Source organism: Bubalus bubalis, chromosome 5, assembly GCF_019923935.1.
Source record: "Bubalus bubalis isolate 160015118507 breed Murrah chromosome 5, NDDB_SH_1, whole genome shotgun sequence".
In the NCBI taxonomy this organism is placed as follows: Eukaryota; Metazoa; Chordata; class Mammalia; order Artiodactyla; family Bovidae; genus Bubalus; species Bubalus bubalis.
The window spans coordinates 59,425,337-59,438,795 of NC_059161.1; the positions used below are offsets into that span (position 1 = coordinate 59,425,337).

At 44.6% G+C, this 13,459-nt stretch overlaps 1 protein-coding gene across 5 annotated transcripts in view; it reads right to left on the reverse strand.

The window, feature by feature from the left end:
- The window catches only part of TGFB2 (transforming growth factor beta 2), a 95,390-nt gene that overhangs the window by 32,790 nt on the left and 49,141 nt on the right, over window positions 1–13,459 (reverse strand). For all 5 annotated transcript variants that reach the window (XM_006076181.4, XM_006076182.4, XM_006076183.4 and 2 more), the window contains one exon: window positions 5,235–5,398. In XM_006076181.4, the coding sequence (XP_006076243.1) occupies window positions 5,235–5,398 (164 nt within the window). The remainder of the gene's footprint in view (window positions 1–5,234; window positions 5,399–13,459) is intronic.

A 13,459-nucleotide genomic window follows, 5' to 3' on the forward strand; every position in this document is an offset into this window, starting at 1 on the left:
CAAGGTCATACACACCCTTAACTAACTTATTAATTTCTTGATGACTCATTTCTTTGCTTGTAAATTTGAGGACTTAGCTTCCTCCAAGGTGGCAGATTCACTTGCTCGTGTTGGCAATATCCAAATTGAAGAAGATTCCTCTTTCCTATTTTTTCCCCTTCTCATAACTCTGGGCATGATTTTAATCATAAATACAAGTGTGATTTAATCAAATAAAGATGTATTCAATTTTCCAAAAAGGCTGAGAGCTCTACTAAATATTAGTAGGTTCAAAAACATTCCCAGAGCACTGGAGCTTTATCGGAGCACATTTCAATAAAGGCTCCCTTTGGCATAGATCTCTAAAAATACAGTAAGGGTCACTGCTATTTGGAAAAAAATTTCCGTTTTCCTCTTTCCCTTCATATCAGAAGGCTTTATCCCTTTCCTATTCCGTGTGATACTGCTGTCCATCTGGAGTCATATCATGATCACACCAGTATATGCTCTTTGGAGTCCATGAACATAACAGAAGTCAGGGGTAGGAGGAGGACAGGACGGTTTTATGTTACCACCATTCATCACGGCTCTGACAGACTATTCTGTAGAGAGAGGAAGGAGAGAGTCGCCTTGCCAAACTAAACATGATTTCCACAGAAGCTCGGGTGTCTTGACTCCCCCGGGCAGGGAGAAATCAACAGACGCAGAACCCCAGATGAAACTAACTCTGAGCTTGCTCCCAGAAATGCTATCTTAGGTCTTTCCCGCCTGGGATTCTGACTCTAGAAAGAGTAACCATCTACAATATGGGACAGAATGACCCCCAACCTTGGGATATGTTTTAAATCTGTGATGCCCACGGCGAATGACTGCATCTGAATCACAAGGAGAGCTCTTGGAAACCACATCTGTCCACAGGGAAATCTTTTCCTTTCCAGGGACAATCAGAATCTCCAGGAAAGAGGCCATGGTCAGGGCTTGTAGAAGCTCCCCCAGGGCTTTTATAGGTAGGGGAGTATCTCCTACACCCACATGTGAGCGCACATGATCACACACCCACATACTCTTCCCCTGCTTAAAGTCAATGTCCTGAATGATCCTAATAAATCATCCATACAACCATCGAAACACCCTGAAAACCTCTTCCTAGTGATCCTATCTTTTTCCTCTAGGAAGTAGGCTGTCAGCTATGTGTTAAGTAATACAGTAATCAAAGGGCATCTAGAAATTTCAGAGGCTTTGTCCTTCTGAATAGTTGAGCTCTCCGAACAGCTAAAGATCTGTCCATTTAAGTATTTTATTTTTCAAAATAACCTTTAAGCAATTTTGGATATAAAACTCTCTAGCATTTTATGGCATGCGTTCAAGTTATTACCTGAACATAATTTAGCCTCACCTACATAATTCAAGGCTGTTATCATAAGCATCCATTTCTGTCCCCCGACAGAAGGGAGTTTTATACCAGGGAGCTTTACCACTGAAGGCTGCAAAGACTTCCAAATGCACTGAAGACAAGTGGAAAGTTGGAGAAAAACAAGCCAAAATGGGATTTCCAATGAGGCCACAGCAGGTGTCAGAAGGCAGGCAGGGTGCCACAGAGACAAAGACTGGGTTAACTACAAACTGGATAAGGTTTAGGAAAATTATCCATAAGAGACATTGCATTCTGTGACTTGATCTGAAATGGCATCACTGGGGTGCGCTGGCAAACACCACAAGTCTAAAGGTTCACCTCCTCCTGTCAGAGTGTCTTCCTCCAGCACTCCTTCCTATCCAGTGTTTCAAATTTCTTGGTTCCAGAGAGGACCAACGGCTGCCATTCCAGTGATTCAGCTGCATGTGTGCTGTGTCTTCTGTGAAGGTGTTCAGGGATCTCTCTGACTTACTTCTGGACCTTGGCTGTGTTTCAGGAGGTTAGATTGCAGCATAGCTGAGCTCCAGATAGATAAGATGTTAGTCTTCCTTATTTTCCTTAAAAGTACCTCCTTCCCAGATTCCTGCGTTCAGTGACATTGAACAAACCCAAGGTCACAGTCTCCATTCAATGGGCTTCCATCTTGACCTGTATCTTTTCCAATTGTTGTTCAGTCACTAAGTCATCTCTTTGCGACCTCGGGGACTATAGCCTGCCAGACTCCTCTGTCCAGGCAAGAATACTAGAGTGGGTTGCTATTACCTTCTCCAGGGGATCTTCCCAACTCAGGGATTGAACCCGTGTCTCCTGCTTGGCAGGCAGATTCTTTACTGCTGAGCCACCAGGGAAGCCCCATCTTTTCCAATTTGGGGACTTTAATTGGAACAGAGCTTGCTGCTCATGTCATGGGGCGCCCACTGCTGCAGTAACCTCTGGGAATGTACACATCCCTTGAGGACTCATTAAAGTCCTCTAAATTCCAGCCTCCAAGTACAGATCCCCTCCTGGAGATGAGACGGCCTCTGTGAGGAAGACAAACCATCAGTATTCCACTATCAGAGGTCACACCTCAGGGCAAAAAGTCAGGAGCCAAAGAATAATAGTGATTTAGCAGCTTACGTTACAGGCAACAAAACCTAACAAACCTTGCCTTCAATTAACTGAAGTCACATGTCACATAATTAAAACAGGGCCAGAGAGCACAATCCATCTGTACAGGGAGGCATGTAAGAGTGTCTTAATTGAAAAAAGAAGAAAAAGGAGGACAGGGAATCATGTTTTTAATTTTCAAATCATCTTATAGTATCTCTGACTAACTTTGATCAAGCTGCTTTTTCAGAGAACTCAGTCTTTGCTTTCCCTCCAAATATCACTCCACCCTCTGGCCGGCCTAGTTTCTCTTATTTTTCTTCTATTCTGGCTGATTTTGAGGCAAAGAGGTAGGAAAGGATTTGCTACAAACAGCAAATGTGGTGAGGAGTGAGCACTTGGGAGTCAGAGTTAGACTTGTATCCCAGCCCTGCCCCCCTCCCCCAGCTCTGTGATTCTGGCCAAGGGACTTAATTTCTCTGTGACTCAGCACCTTCTTCTGTAAAAATAAGAATACAGGAGTAGAAAGAATATTTTAAAAGGGTGAAGGTGGTCCAAAGGCACAAACTTCCAGTTATAAGATAAGTAAATTCTAGGGATGTAATGTATGACATAGTGACCATAGTTAGCAATACTATATGGAATATTTGAAAGTTGCTACTAGAGTAAATTTTAGCAGTTCTCACCACAAAGAAAAACAGATGTATGAGTGCGTGAAGCAATGGGTGTTAACTGAACTTACTGTGGTGATCATTTTGCAATATATACATATATTAAATCCTTATATTGTACAGCTTGAACTAATACAATGTTATGTGGCTATTATATGTCAATAAATGGGGGGGGAAAAAGATGCCTCATCATGCAAACTTCATAGCAGAGCTGTGAGAACAGAGATAATATTAATAAAGGGCTTAGCAGAGGGTCTGGTACACAGAAAGGTGACTCTGTCTGATGCTTTTAGAACATGCCTTAAAATTCGAAGGTCTCCAAGGAAGGTACCTGAGGATCCATTATAATAAGTAAGAATCACTTTTCATGAACACACATGTAACTAGTATTTGAAAACTCTTAACAGCTTTAACTTCATTCTGAGATTTCATAACCAACATTTATTTGTATGATAATTTCTCCATTTTCCTAATAAATGCAAAGAAAAGTCTTCACCAAATTTCCAAACGTTTACAATCCAGGACAATTAGAGGTTTCCACCTACAGATGTCAATTCTCTCATTCCCTCAGATATGCCCGCTTCTCAGTCATATTGTCTCACATGTTTCCTCCATAACATTAGGTTTCTTGGGTCAGTTCTTGACCTTGTTTATCTCCCTTTACATACCTTCCCTGGAGGGCAACCCTCTCCCTGGGTCTTTCCTCACCCCCTAGCACTGGGCACCATCTCTACAGTATCTTCTACAGGCCCCTTCAAAGGAGACCCTGTTTTTGCACAGGTGACTCCTTCTGTCAAGAATGACCATCCCTCATCCTGCTCTAAGAGATGCTTCTTGAGGCCCCACACAAACATCAAGTCCATAGTGAAATCTTTCCAACTCTGCCCCCTACATACTGTGTTCAAATGACACTATGACATATTCACTATGACCATGTCTGCCTCCCTTACTAGACTCAGGGCTTTTAGAGCAGTGCCTTCATGTGCATCAGAGTCCCTTAAAGATCTTGGGTCATGCTGATACCACATGAGTAATAAGCTGTTAAGAACATCTCTCACCTCTTAGTAACTTGGCATCATCACCATCATCATCACTATCATCATCACCATCATCATCACCATCATCACCACCACTATCATCATCATCACCATCACTCATCACCATCATCACCATCATCATCATCATCACCACCGTCATCACCACCATTATCATCATCATCATTCATCACCATCATCACCACCATTCATCACCATCATCACCACCACCATCATCACCATCATCATCATCACCATCACTCATCACTACCATCACCATCATCACCATCATCATCACCACTATCATCATCATCACCATCACTCATCACCATCATCACCATCGTCATCATCATCACCACCATCATCATCATTCATCACCACCACCATCATCATCATCATCACCATCATCATCACCTTCATCACCACCACCATTATCATCATCATCTTTCGACACTGCTGCCCAGCACCTGTACCCAGGGAGATGAGATGCCAGGGCTGCCTGAAATAATGGAGGGCAGAGGTGAACAGATGATGTGCATTTGGTGGGGGATGGACTGGAAAGCCTGAGTAGAATCAGAGAGGAAGAGGAGGCTGGATGAGGTTAGTGAAGAGACAGGAGGTAGCAAAGACGGGAAGAAAAGAGAGTAAAAGGGATGGAGAGGAGACAACAGGAAGGGAAGAAAAGGAGGAAAAGATGGCCATCAGATGAGAAAAGAAAGGTAGCTGACTTCTCTCCTTGGGGCGGGATTGGTCTTGCACCATCTGACTTTCCAGAGTAGGGGGTGAATTTCAGGATTGGAGCCTTCCAGAGGATGGTCATTCCAACCATTTACGCTCAGAGCTTCCCCCCTTCACATTAAAGGTTCTGCTTTCCTGAGCAACTCAGGAATGAGCTTTCACTGTGAGAGGAATAACAAATGAGGGCCTGTCCCATGATTGTGAGTGTAGAAAATGACGTATCAGCTCAGAAAAATCTCAGTCTGTAGTAAGTCCTTTACCCTAAGACTTAAAACTCATTGTCCATTCAAATAACCCAAACAAAATTACCTGATACAGCTCGATCCGTTGTTCAGGCACTCTGGCTTTTGGGTTCTGTAAACGAAAGACTCTGAACTCGGCCTTCACCAAATTGGAAGCATTCTTCTCCATCGAGGAGACGTCAAATCGGACAATTCTAAAGTACGGTCTGTAGAAAGTGGGCGGGATGGCATCTGTAAAAAGTTAGGGCAATCATTGAAAATGATAAAAATCCATTGTTCTCTCACAAAAGACCCTGCAGCATGAGACAGCCTTAAGAAACCATACGGGAAATATCTATAGAATGATTTCGTTTCCAATGGCCAATTTAATATCATTAACAATTGAACTAGGAAAAAAAAATAAGCATGTGCATTTGGTTAGAGGAGTAGCCGATTAAAAGGGATTAACAAACCACTTCCAATTCCATTTGAGGGCACAAAGTTAACCCTCTTCTTTGAAAGTTGACGGAGTGGTGGAAAATCCTAAATGGTTATGAACTGGAACAAGTTCATGACAGTTGATGCCTGGAGAAAGCTGTCAGGCTTGCATACACTTTAATCAAATGTGCCAAGAAAATAGCTCCTAATGGCAAGCAGTTTGCCCATGTATTTTTTCCCTTGAAATTTTGGCACCCAAACACTCTACTCTCTCCAGGTTCATGGACTGCATCTTTTCTGGCTTCTATAATTTGGTCTTTGACACACAGAGGACCAAATACACCCTCTAGTGAAGTTAGGGTAAGGACTGTTGAATGAAAATACACCCATGGTGGTGATACCAGGTCCAGTCTTAAAATTCTTTATTCGGCATAAATGTTCACTGGTGGGAGGGAATCCTAGCGAATGAAGAGAAAGAATCAACCTCAATGCCTTCTCTTCTGAGCCATGAAAAACACAGATTTGCAGACAGCCCACAACAATTTCAAGTTCATGGGCTGCTAGAATTTTGCTGTTATTTTGAGGTAACCTGTCTTTGCCTTTGGAAATATAACTCAGGGTTAAAACAAAACCAAAGCAAGTCTGAATTCTCTCCCCATACTTCCTATACAACACCCATTTATTAAGTATCTACACTAGGCAGGCTAGCTGTTACAGGTATGTTTCTATAGTATAGGTAGAATAGGTATATTCCTACAATACTCTTTGAAAATCTACTGCAAACTTACTTTCATTATTCTGGAATGTAGCATCCAACTCTGATGGTTCGATGTTGTTCTACCCCCTCCTCAATTATGTCACATCATTACAACATAATCATTCTCAGTTTTTATGGCCCCTTACAAATGTTTTCTTTTTTTTGGGGGGGGGGGGGCGCGTGGAGCTTCCCTGGTGGCCCAGATGGTAAAGAATCTGCCTGCAATGGGGGAGACCCGGGTTCAATCCCTGGATCGGGAAGATCCCCTGGAGGAGGAAATGGCTACCCATTCCAGTATTCTTGCCTGGAGAATTCCATGGATAGAGGAGCCTGGAGGGCTACAGTCCACTTACAAATGTTTTTATTATTTTGCTATTATGCTTGCTTATTTTGTTCTCCCAATGAAATTTTAAGAATCCTGAGGACTGACAGTATTTTTCATATATTTTTCTGCACCTACTAGAACAGAAGTCTGCACACATGAAGTTCACCAAATATCCACTGTTTGCATAGTCGGTCACCAACAGTTTTGAAAGACTTAAGCATCTGGTTATTGGCAAGACTAGCTTCTTATTAAATAAATGTACCATCTTGCTGATCTTAAAATAGAAATAAATACCTTTCATGATTTCCTGGGAAATCCTTGCTCTGGGATGATTACACTGAAAAACCGAATGCTAGGAACACACCAGCATTTCATCATCTGAAGAGCTCTGCACTTTTTCCCCTCACAGAGGCTTTTCTCCATCCTTTCCCCATGTCCCATGACTCTCAGAAAGCAGCTCATGGGGAAGTGATACATTTCAAACCATGCTCTGCTTGATGACTGCTTCACAAAAGACTGTGTGGACTGAAACTTTGTAGATCCAAAGTCTCAGAAACAATCAAACAAACCTCATCTAAGCCATTCGAGTTTCAGAGAAAAGAAGGTATTTGCATAGACACAGGACTGACTCACTGCATCACTACTCTGAAACATTTGCTGGACAGTTTCAGGAAGACAAACATTCACCCAGGCAGAAAGGTCATGGGAGCCCCCAGCACAGCAGTTTGAAAAGATAGCTGTACCGACATTACTTGTCCATGCCCCGTGTAAGATCATTTGTGAGTGAGATACTGAGATGAACCAAAATGTCATTCAGTTACCAGTGAGGGATCCTTCCTAGAATCTGGAGTGATGTTGGCCACAGCCCCCAAATCCAAATTTGCTATAGTTTGGATTTACATTGCTGTAGCATCTGCCTTTGGCAAAAAAGCAATGCCTACTGACATTTTTGGTTGTTTTAAGATTGAAATGTAAAGTGCAGCAGATAGTACCATTAAAAATCCAACCACCTGTGTAAAAAATAAAATAAAGAAATCAACCTTTCTGCTGGAACATGACCAGCCCAGGATGGGACCGGCCCAGAACAGGCTGGTCCCATCCTGACAGCTCAGCTGAAAATAGGCTGGGAATCCAGGCAGAGAGGCCTGGGAGGATGGCTTCACACACACTCCAGGTTGGCCAAAACCTTCCACAGGCCTAGTTTCTACACTTATCTTCTCATGGCCTCCCCATCAGAGAGCAGAAGCTTCAAACATGCTTGGAAAGAGAATCCTGAAAGGGCAAGGCTGCTTCAGTGGGTTTCCTGTCATTAGAAAGAGTAAACAATCTTGCTGGTTTCCCCCTTCCTTTCAGTGGAAACCACCCCCCCACCCCGGGGGCCTACGCTACTTCCACAGACATGCAGCATTCACACCCGGCCGCCCCAATCTTATCCTTCCATCAAGTTTGTAAATAAGCGCTCTTGAGATTTATTTTTATTCTCTTTTGTGTTTATTAAACTTTGAACATTTTTTCTTCCCTTTCTGGTCATCTGCCCGTACACACACTTGCTTTTTACGGCCGCTTCAGACCAGGAGGTCAATTTTGTTTCTCCTTTTTCTAAGCAAATCATCCAATGATCCGGTCCTAGGCTTTCGAGCTTTGAAGGGGTGTTTGCAAATATTTACGGGCGTCGCTGGATAGTTAAGTACGTTGTTCTCTTCTGCTCCCTATAAGCTGGCAATCAGCCCTCCTCCCCTCTGGCCATGATAACTGTGTTAGCTATTTTGACTGCCTGATAATACAAATCCACATATCTGGTGCTTGTTTTATAAGTCGAAGCTGTTCACAGAGGAGGTGAAATGACAGTTGGGCATCCCTTCCCTCCCTGCCAGTGCCTGGGCTTTGGACTCATGACTCCGCGAAGGGACCAGGCCAGCAGGACACAGCAGCCTTTCCCAAACCCCTGCTGCAGCATCCAAGAGCAGGAGCTCACTGGATAAAGACTGGTAACTTCAAGAACTGACTACCACTTCTAAGGGTCGGTTCCAGCTGTCCCCAGCTGTCCTCTGCTATGGGTGACCAGCCCATTGCTTGGCTAAGGTACTTGAGCAACTTCCCAAATACGTCTGCACTGGAGGAAAAAATAAAAGTCACAGCGAATTGCTTAGACCCAGCTCATGATCCTGACCTTACCTCATAGAAGCTCTCAGAGGCAATGTACAAAGAGCTGAACATGGCTCCTCTATACCTAGCCTGGTGCTGGGGCTCCTTTTCTGTGCTCGTATTTAATGGTTTGATCCACCCATCTGGCCTGGGAGGGATGCAGCTTTTTTCTCCACCTTCTGCAAGGACTTGTGTCCCCCTTTGGAATGGGAGCTCTCTCTAAAGGCCTCTGGTATTTCAACTCAGCTTCTACCCCATGGCAAGGTATTCAGTGACTTGGGTTTGACCTTTGCCAACTTGCCCTCGCATATCCTACTTGGCACTCTCCTCTCGATGTCTGACCCACTTTTTTTTGGTTCCGTCAAATGCACTTTCCGCCAGCTCTGTGGATTTCAGACCACCAAACTGGTTCTGCTCCCCTACCGTACCTCCCCTCCCTCCTCACCCACCGCCATCCCATGTGCCTTCCTGTCTTTAAAAGGCTTGCACATAGGAGATTCCAGAATGTCACCCAATGAATGGTGTTCCCCTCACCTCAAATCCTTGCTAAATCCCGCTTAGGGGAATAGACAGAGGGGAAAAAAAAGGAGGAAGTCTAACTACTGATTTCTAAAGTCTAGCACCTTAGAAATAAAGCACACAATATATGTACCGAGTTTGAATAAACCCCAAACCATCCCTGCTCTCCCCACCTTCCAGCCCTTGGAAGAATTGTCTTCCATGAAACCAATCCCTGGTGCCAAAAAGGCTGGGGACCACTGGTGTACAGAATGCCCAGTGGTAGCGTCTGATCACAAGCTACTTTCACGAGTTCTAGGTTGACTTGTCATCGGTTCCAAATAACTAATCAACTCATTGTAAATTGTCTCCTCCCCATGTTAGCACCCCGTGGTCAGCAATCTTCACTTAAGAGTCCTTCGGTTTCCCGTGGCCCAGGGATGGCTTCATGGGCATGTGGTCATGGCAGTTGTACCAGTTCCCAAGCTCAGAAAAGGCTCACAGTGGAATCTGATAGTCTGTGGTCGCCGTCTTGAACCCTTGATCATTTTACCTTTGAATTCAGGCTTCGAATGTGACATCTACTGGGACAACGGGGCTGGAGTAGGGCCATGGAGCCTCACTCCTGAGCTCTGCCACCCTTCCATACTCCTAGCGTCCCAAGAATTGGTGCTGGGCCCGCTGCCCCCTGCCCCCCAGAGAGCTGGTGTCAGGAACCCATACCCGAAACATCTCAGATAGGGTACGGGGGCAGCTGTGTCACCCGAGGCTGGCAATGTAACAGCACAATCAGACGCAACTCAGTGGTAGCAGGGACCGAGTCCTGCCACAGTCCCATATAATTACAGGGTCTGCATGCAGGGGGTCCTTTAAGGCCACCTGAATTTTAACCCCAAATCAAAAAAGTCTTATCTATGTGGCAACAGAGACAGCATTTAGCTTTTCAGAGCCTATTTCTTCATCTATATAACAAGGTAAATAATCCCCTATTTCATATGTACTGACTCAGGTTGTGAGGATCACACAAATGAGCAGAAGGAACATTCGAGAACTGGGTTTAGAACAAATTTCCTCTCAAAAAAGGTCCCTTCCTATCCCCTTTTCCATCCTTCAACAAACGGGCTAAGTGATCCTTGGGCCTTGCTTGAATGTCCCACAAAGAGAGAAAACTTACCACCTAACTGAATTAGAGGAGAAGAAGCAAAGGGTCCTGGGGCAGTTTATCAAGGACTCTGGGTTTTCGGTTCCTGCCCGCTGCAGAGAGGAATGACAGTCAACACTACACTCACAGACTCCCCACCACCAGACTTTAATATTTACCTGTAGTGCTCAACCCTGACCATCAGAAAGGATGACAAGAGAATTCTATCCTCCCACCAAACACCCTCTGCATCAAACAACTCCACCTCCCATGACGGTGCTCAGATTAGAACTGTTTAACAAATAAGTTAGTGAAAAACACAAACCAAAGAAAGGTCTTACAATGTCACCAATATGTGAGGAGCTCTGGCAGAAAGAGGAGATTTGGAGCCTGAAAGAAATACCCAAGGACATCCAGAGTTCAGCCTTTAGGGGGGCAATGCTTCAATCATCTCTATCTGTTGTCTATTCCCCATTGAGCTGCTTACACCACAGAACTAGTGGGAGAAAAGTATGTGACAGATATTGGAATTGTGGGTCAAGTATCCCTGAGTATTTGTTGCATTTATTAAAGCAGTGGTTCTGAAGTGTGGTCTTGGACCAGAGCATCTGCCTCACCTGGAAACTTGGGATAAGTGCAAATTATCCAAGAAAGCCTGATGCACCATCAAAGTTTAAGAACCACTGTGCTAAAAGGTACTAGCTGGAGAGCCCAGTGCTATTTAACAAAGCAAGCAGATTAGCAGAGGCAAAGAAGAAGAAAGAGACCTTAATTTCTAACAACTGCTCTCTTGAAGCTGGCACTCACAGAACCCCCAAGGGAAACTGGCACTGGTCTCAATGTCCTTGGGGAATTTCTAGGATAAGTCAGAGGGCAGTAGTTCAAACTGAAAGGTAAAAGATAGGCATCATACTCAGTCGCTTCAGCCATGTCTGACTCTTTGCGACCCCATGGACTGTATAGCCTGCCAGGCTCCTCTGTCCATGGGATTTTCCAGGCAAGAATACTGGAGTGGATTGCCACTTCCTTCTCCAGGGGATCTTCCTGACACAGGGATTGAACTCATGTCTTTTATGTCTCCTGCATTGGCAGGCAGGTTCTTTACCACTAGTGCCACCCATGAAATTAAAAGACACTTGCTCTTTGGAAGAAAAGTTATGACAAACCTAGATAGCATATTAAAAAACAGAGACATCACTTTGCTGACAAAAGCCCCTGTAGTCAAAACTATGGTTTTTCCAGTAGTCATGTATGGATATGAGAGTTGGACCATAAAGAAGGCTGAGAGCCAAAGAATTGATGCTGTGGTGTTGGAGAAGACTTAGACTGGGGACTCTATCCCAGGTAAAGGAAATCAACCCTGAATATTCATTGGAAGGACTGATACTGAAGCTGAAGCTCCAGTAATCTGGCCACCTGACGAGAAGAGCCAACTCATTGGGAAAGACCCTGATGCTGCGAAAGATTCAAGGCAAAAGGAGGAGCAGCAGCAGAGGATGAGATGGTTGGACAGCGTCACCGACTCAGTGGACATGACTCTGGGCAAGCTCCAGGAGACAGCGGAGGACAGAGGAACCTGGCATGCTGCAATCCACGGGGTCACAAAGAGTCAGACACGACTTAGCGACTGAACAACAACATGGGAATGAAGGATTGTTAGAGGCCCAGAGGTTCTGTTTGTCTTACTCCCCGAAGCACTCACTAGTTACCTGCATTTCATTTTATGTTTTATTAATTTTTATTGGGATATAATTGCTTTACAATGCTGTGTTAGTTTCTGCTGTACAGCCAAGTGAATCAGATATACATATATATACACCTCCTTAGCAGTGGTCTGCTAAGGAGGTGTTTCCATCCCCATTTCACAGATAAATAAATCAAAAGCAAGGAGAGTGAAATAACTTCTGGCTAAGGTCAAGGTAAGGCTGGCCTGTCAATCAAAAGCTCTGGCTTTTCACCACAATATCTTGCCTTCTGCGCAAAGGAGTCCCATGAGTTAAAGACATGAATCCAACCCCAGGCAGAAATACCAACACTCACTGGAGTATTGTTGCAAAAACAGGCACAAGGAAGCAACTCCTGTACAACTGTTTGACTTATTAAAAGCTCCAGAAACTTGAATGCAAAGCCTAGTATTTTCACTGATGGTCCTTAGAAAAATGGCCCTGATACAGTGATGTGTGGTTTGCTCAGTGCAAAAGTTCCCCCATAAAAGACACAGTGCTAAGGTCAGGACGGCCCACGATCTTTTGAACCCCCATAAAGATATGCATGATGCCTCGAGCCTGGGAAGCATCCACTGGCTCCCACCCCCAAGCTCCTCAAGTAAACAGATCAAACTTCTCATCCCTCTTTCCAGAAATGACTATATGTTCCCTGAAGCTCTGCAGTGATCTGCGTGGACTTTCAACAGCGCTTGATGAGGACTCCTCATTCCTGATGTCCCCGGCTTTGAGAGAAGTAGTTTGGGGTTCCTTAGACATCCTCTGGGGTGCAGCAAGACAAGCAACCCACTGCAGGGCCAGAGAGCAAAATGAGCTGCTGTTTGTGTGCACACAGACACGGCCAGCAAGAAACCAAGACAATTGTGTTCGGGGGTTTTCTCCAATTTGTCTTGGCACACAGGAGATGGATTTGATTTCACTACCACAGCCCAAGCACTGCTGACGCTCAAGGCACAGCAATTTAATACAAAATGACTGAGGAGTAAACAGCGCATCACCAGCGGTTGCTGATTTTCTCCCTGGCCATCCCTCCTATTAAGTGTAACCCAGCCCTGGAGCACTTTTGATGGAAACTGGGTGTCTTGGAGAGGCAGATGGTGTCAGACCTGTCATGCTGCTGGAAGTCCGGAGTCTAACTCTGTCAGCATCAGCGTATGTGACTTGGCCCTCATCTAGCTACTATTTGAGACTGTGCACACTGTCAGCAGAACTGTTTGGGCCCCTTCTTACACAGGGCCAAAAAAAGAAAGTAAAAATCACAATGATGCCAGCCCAGGGTGGTTGG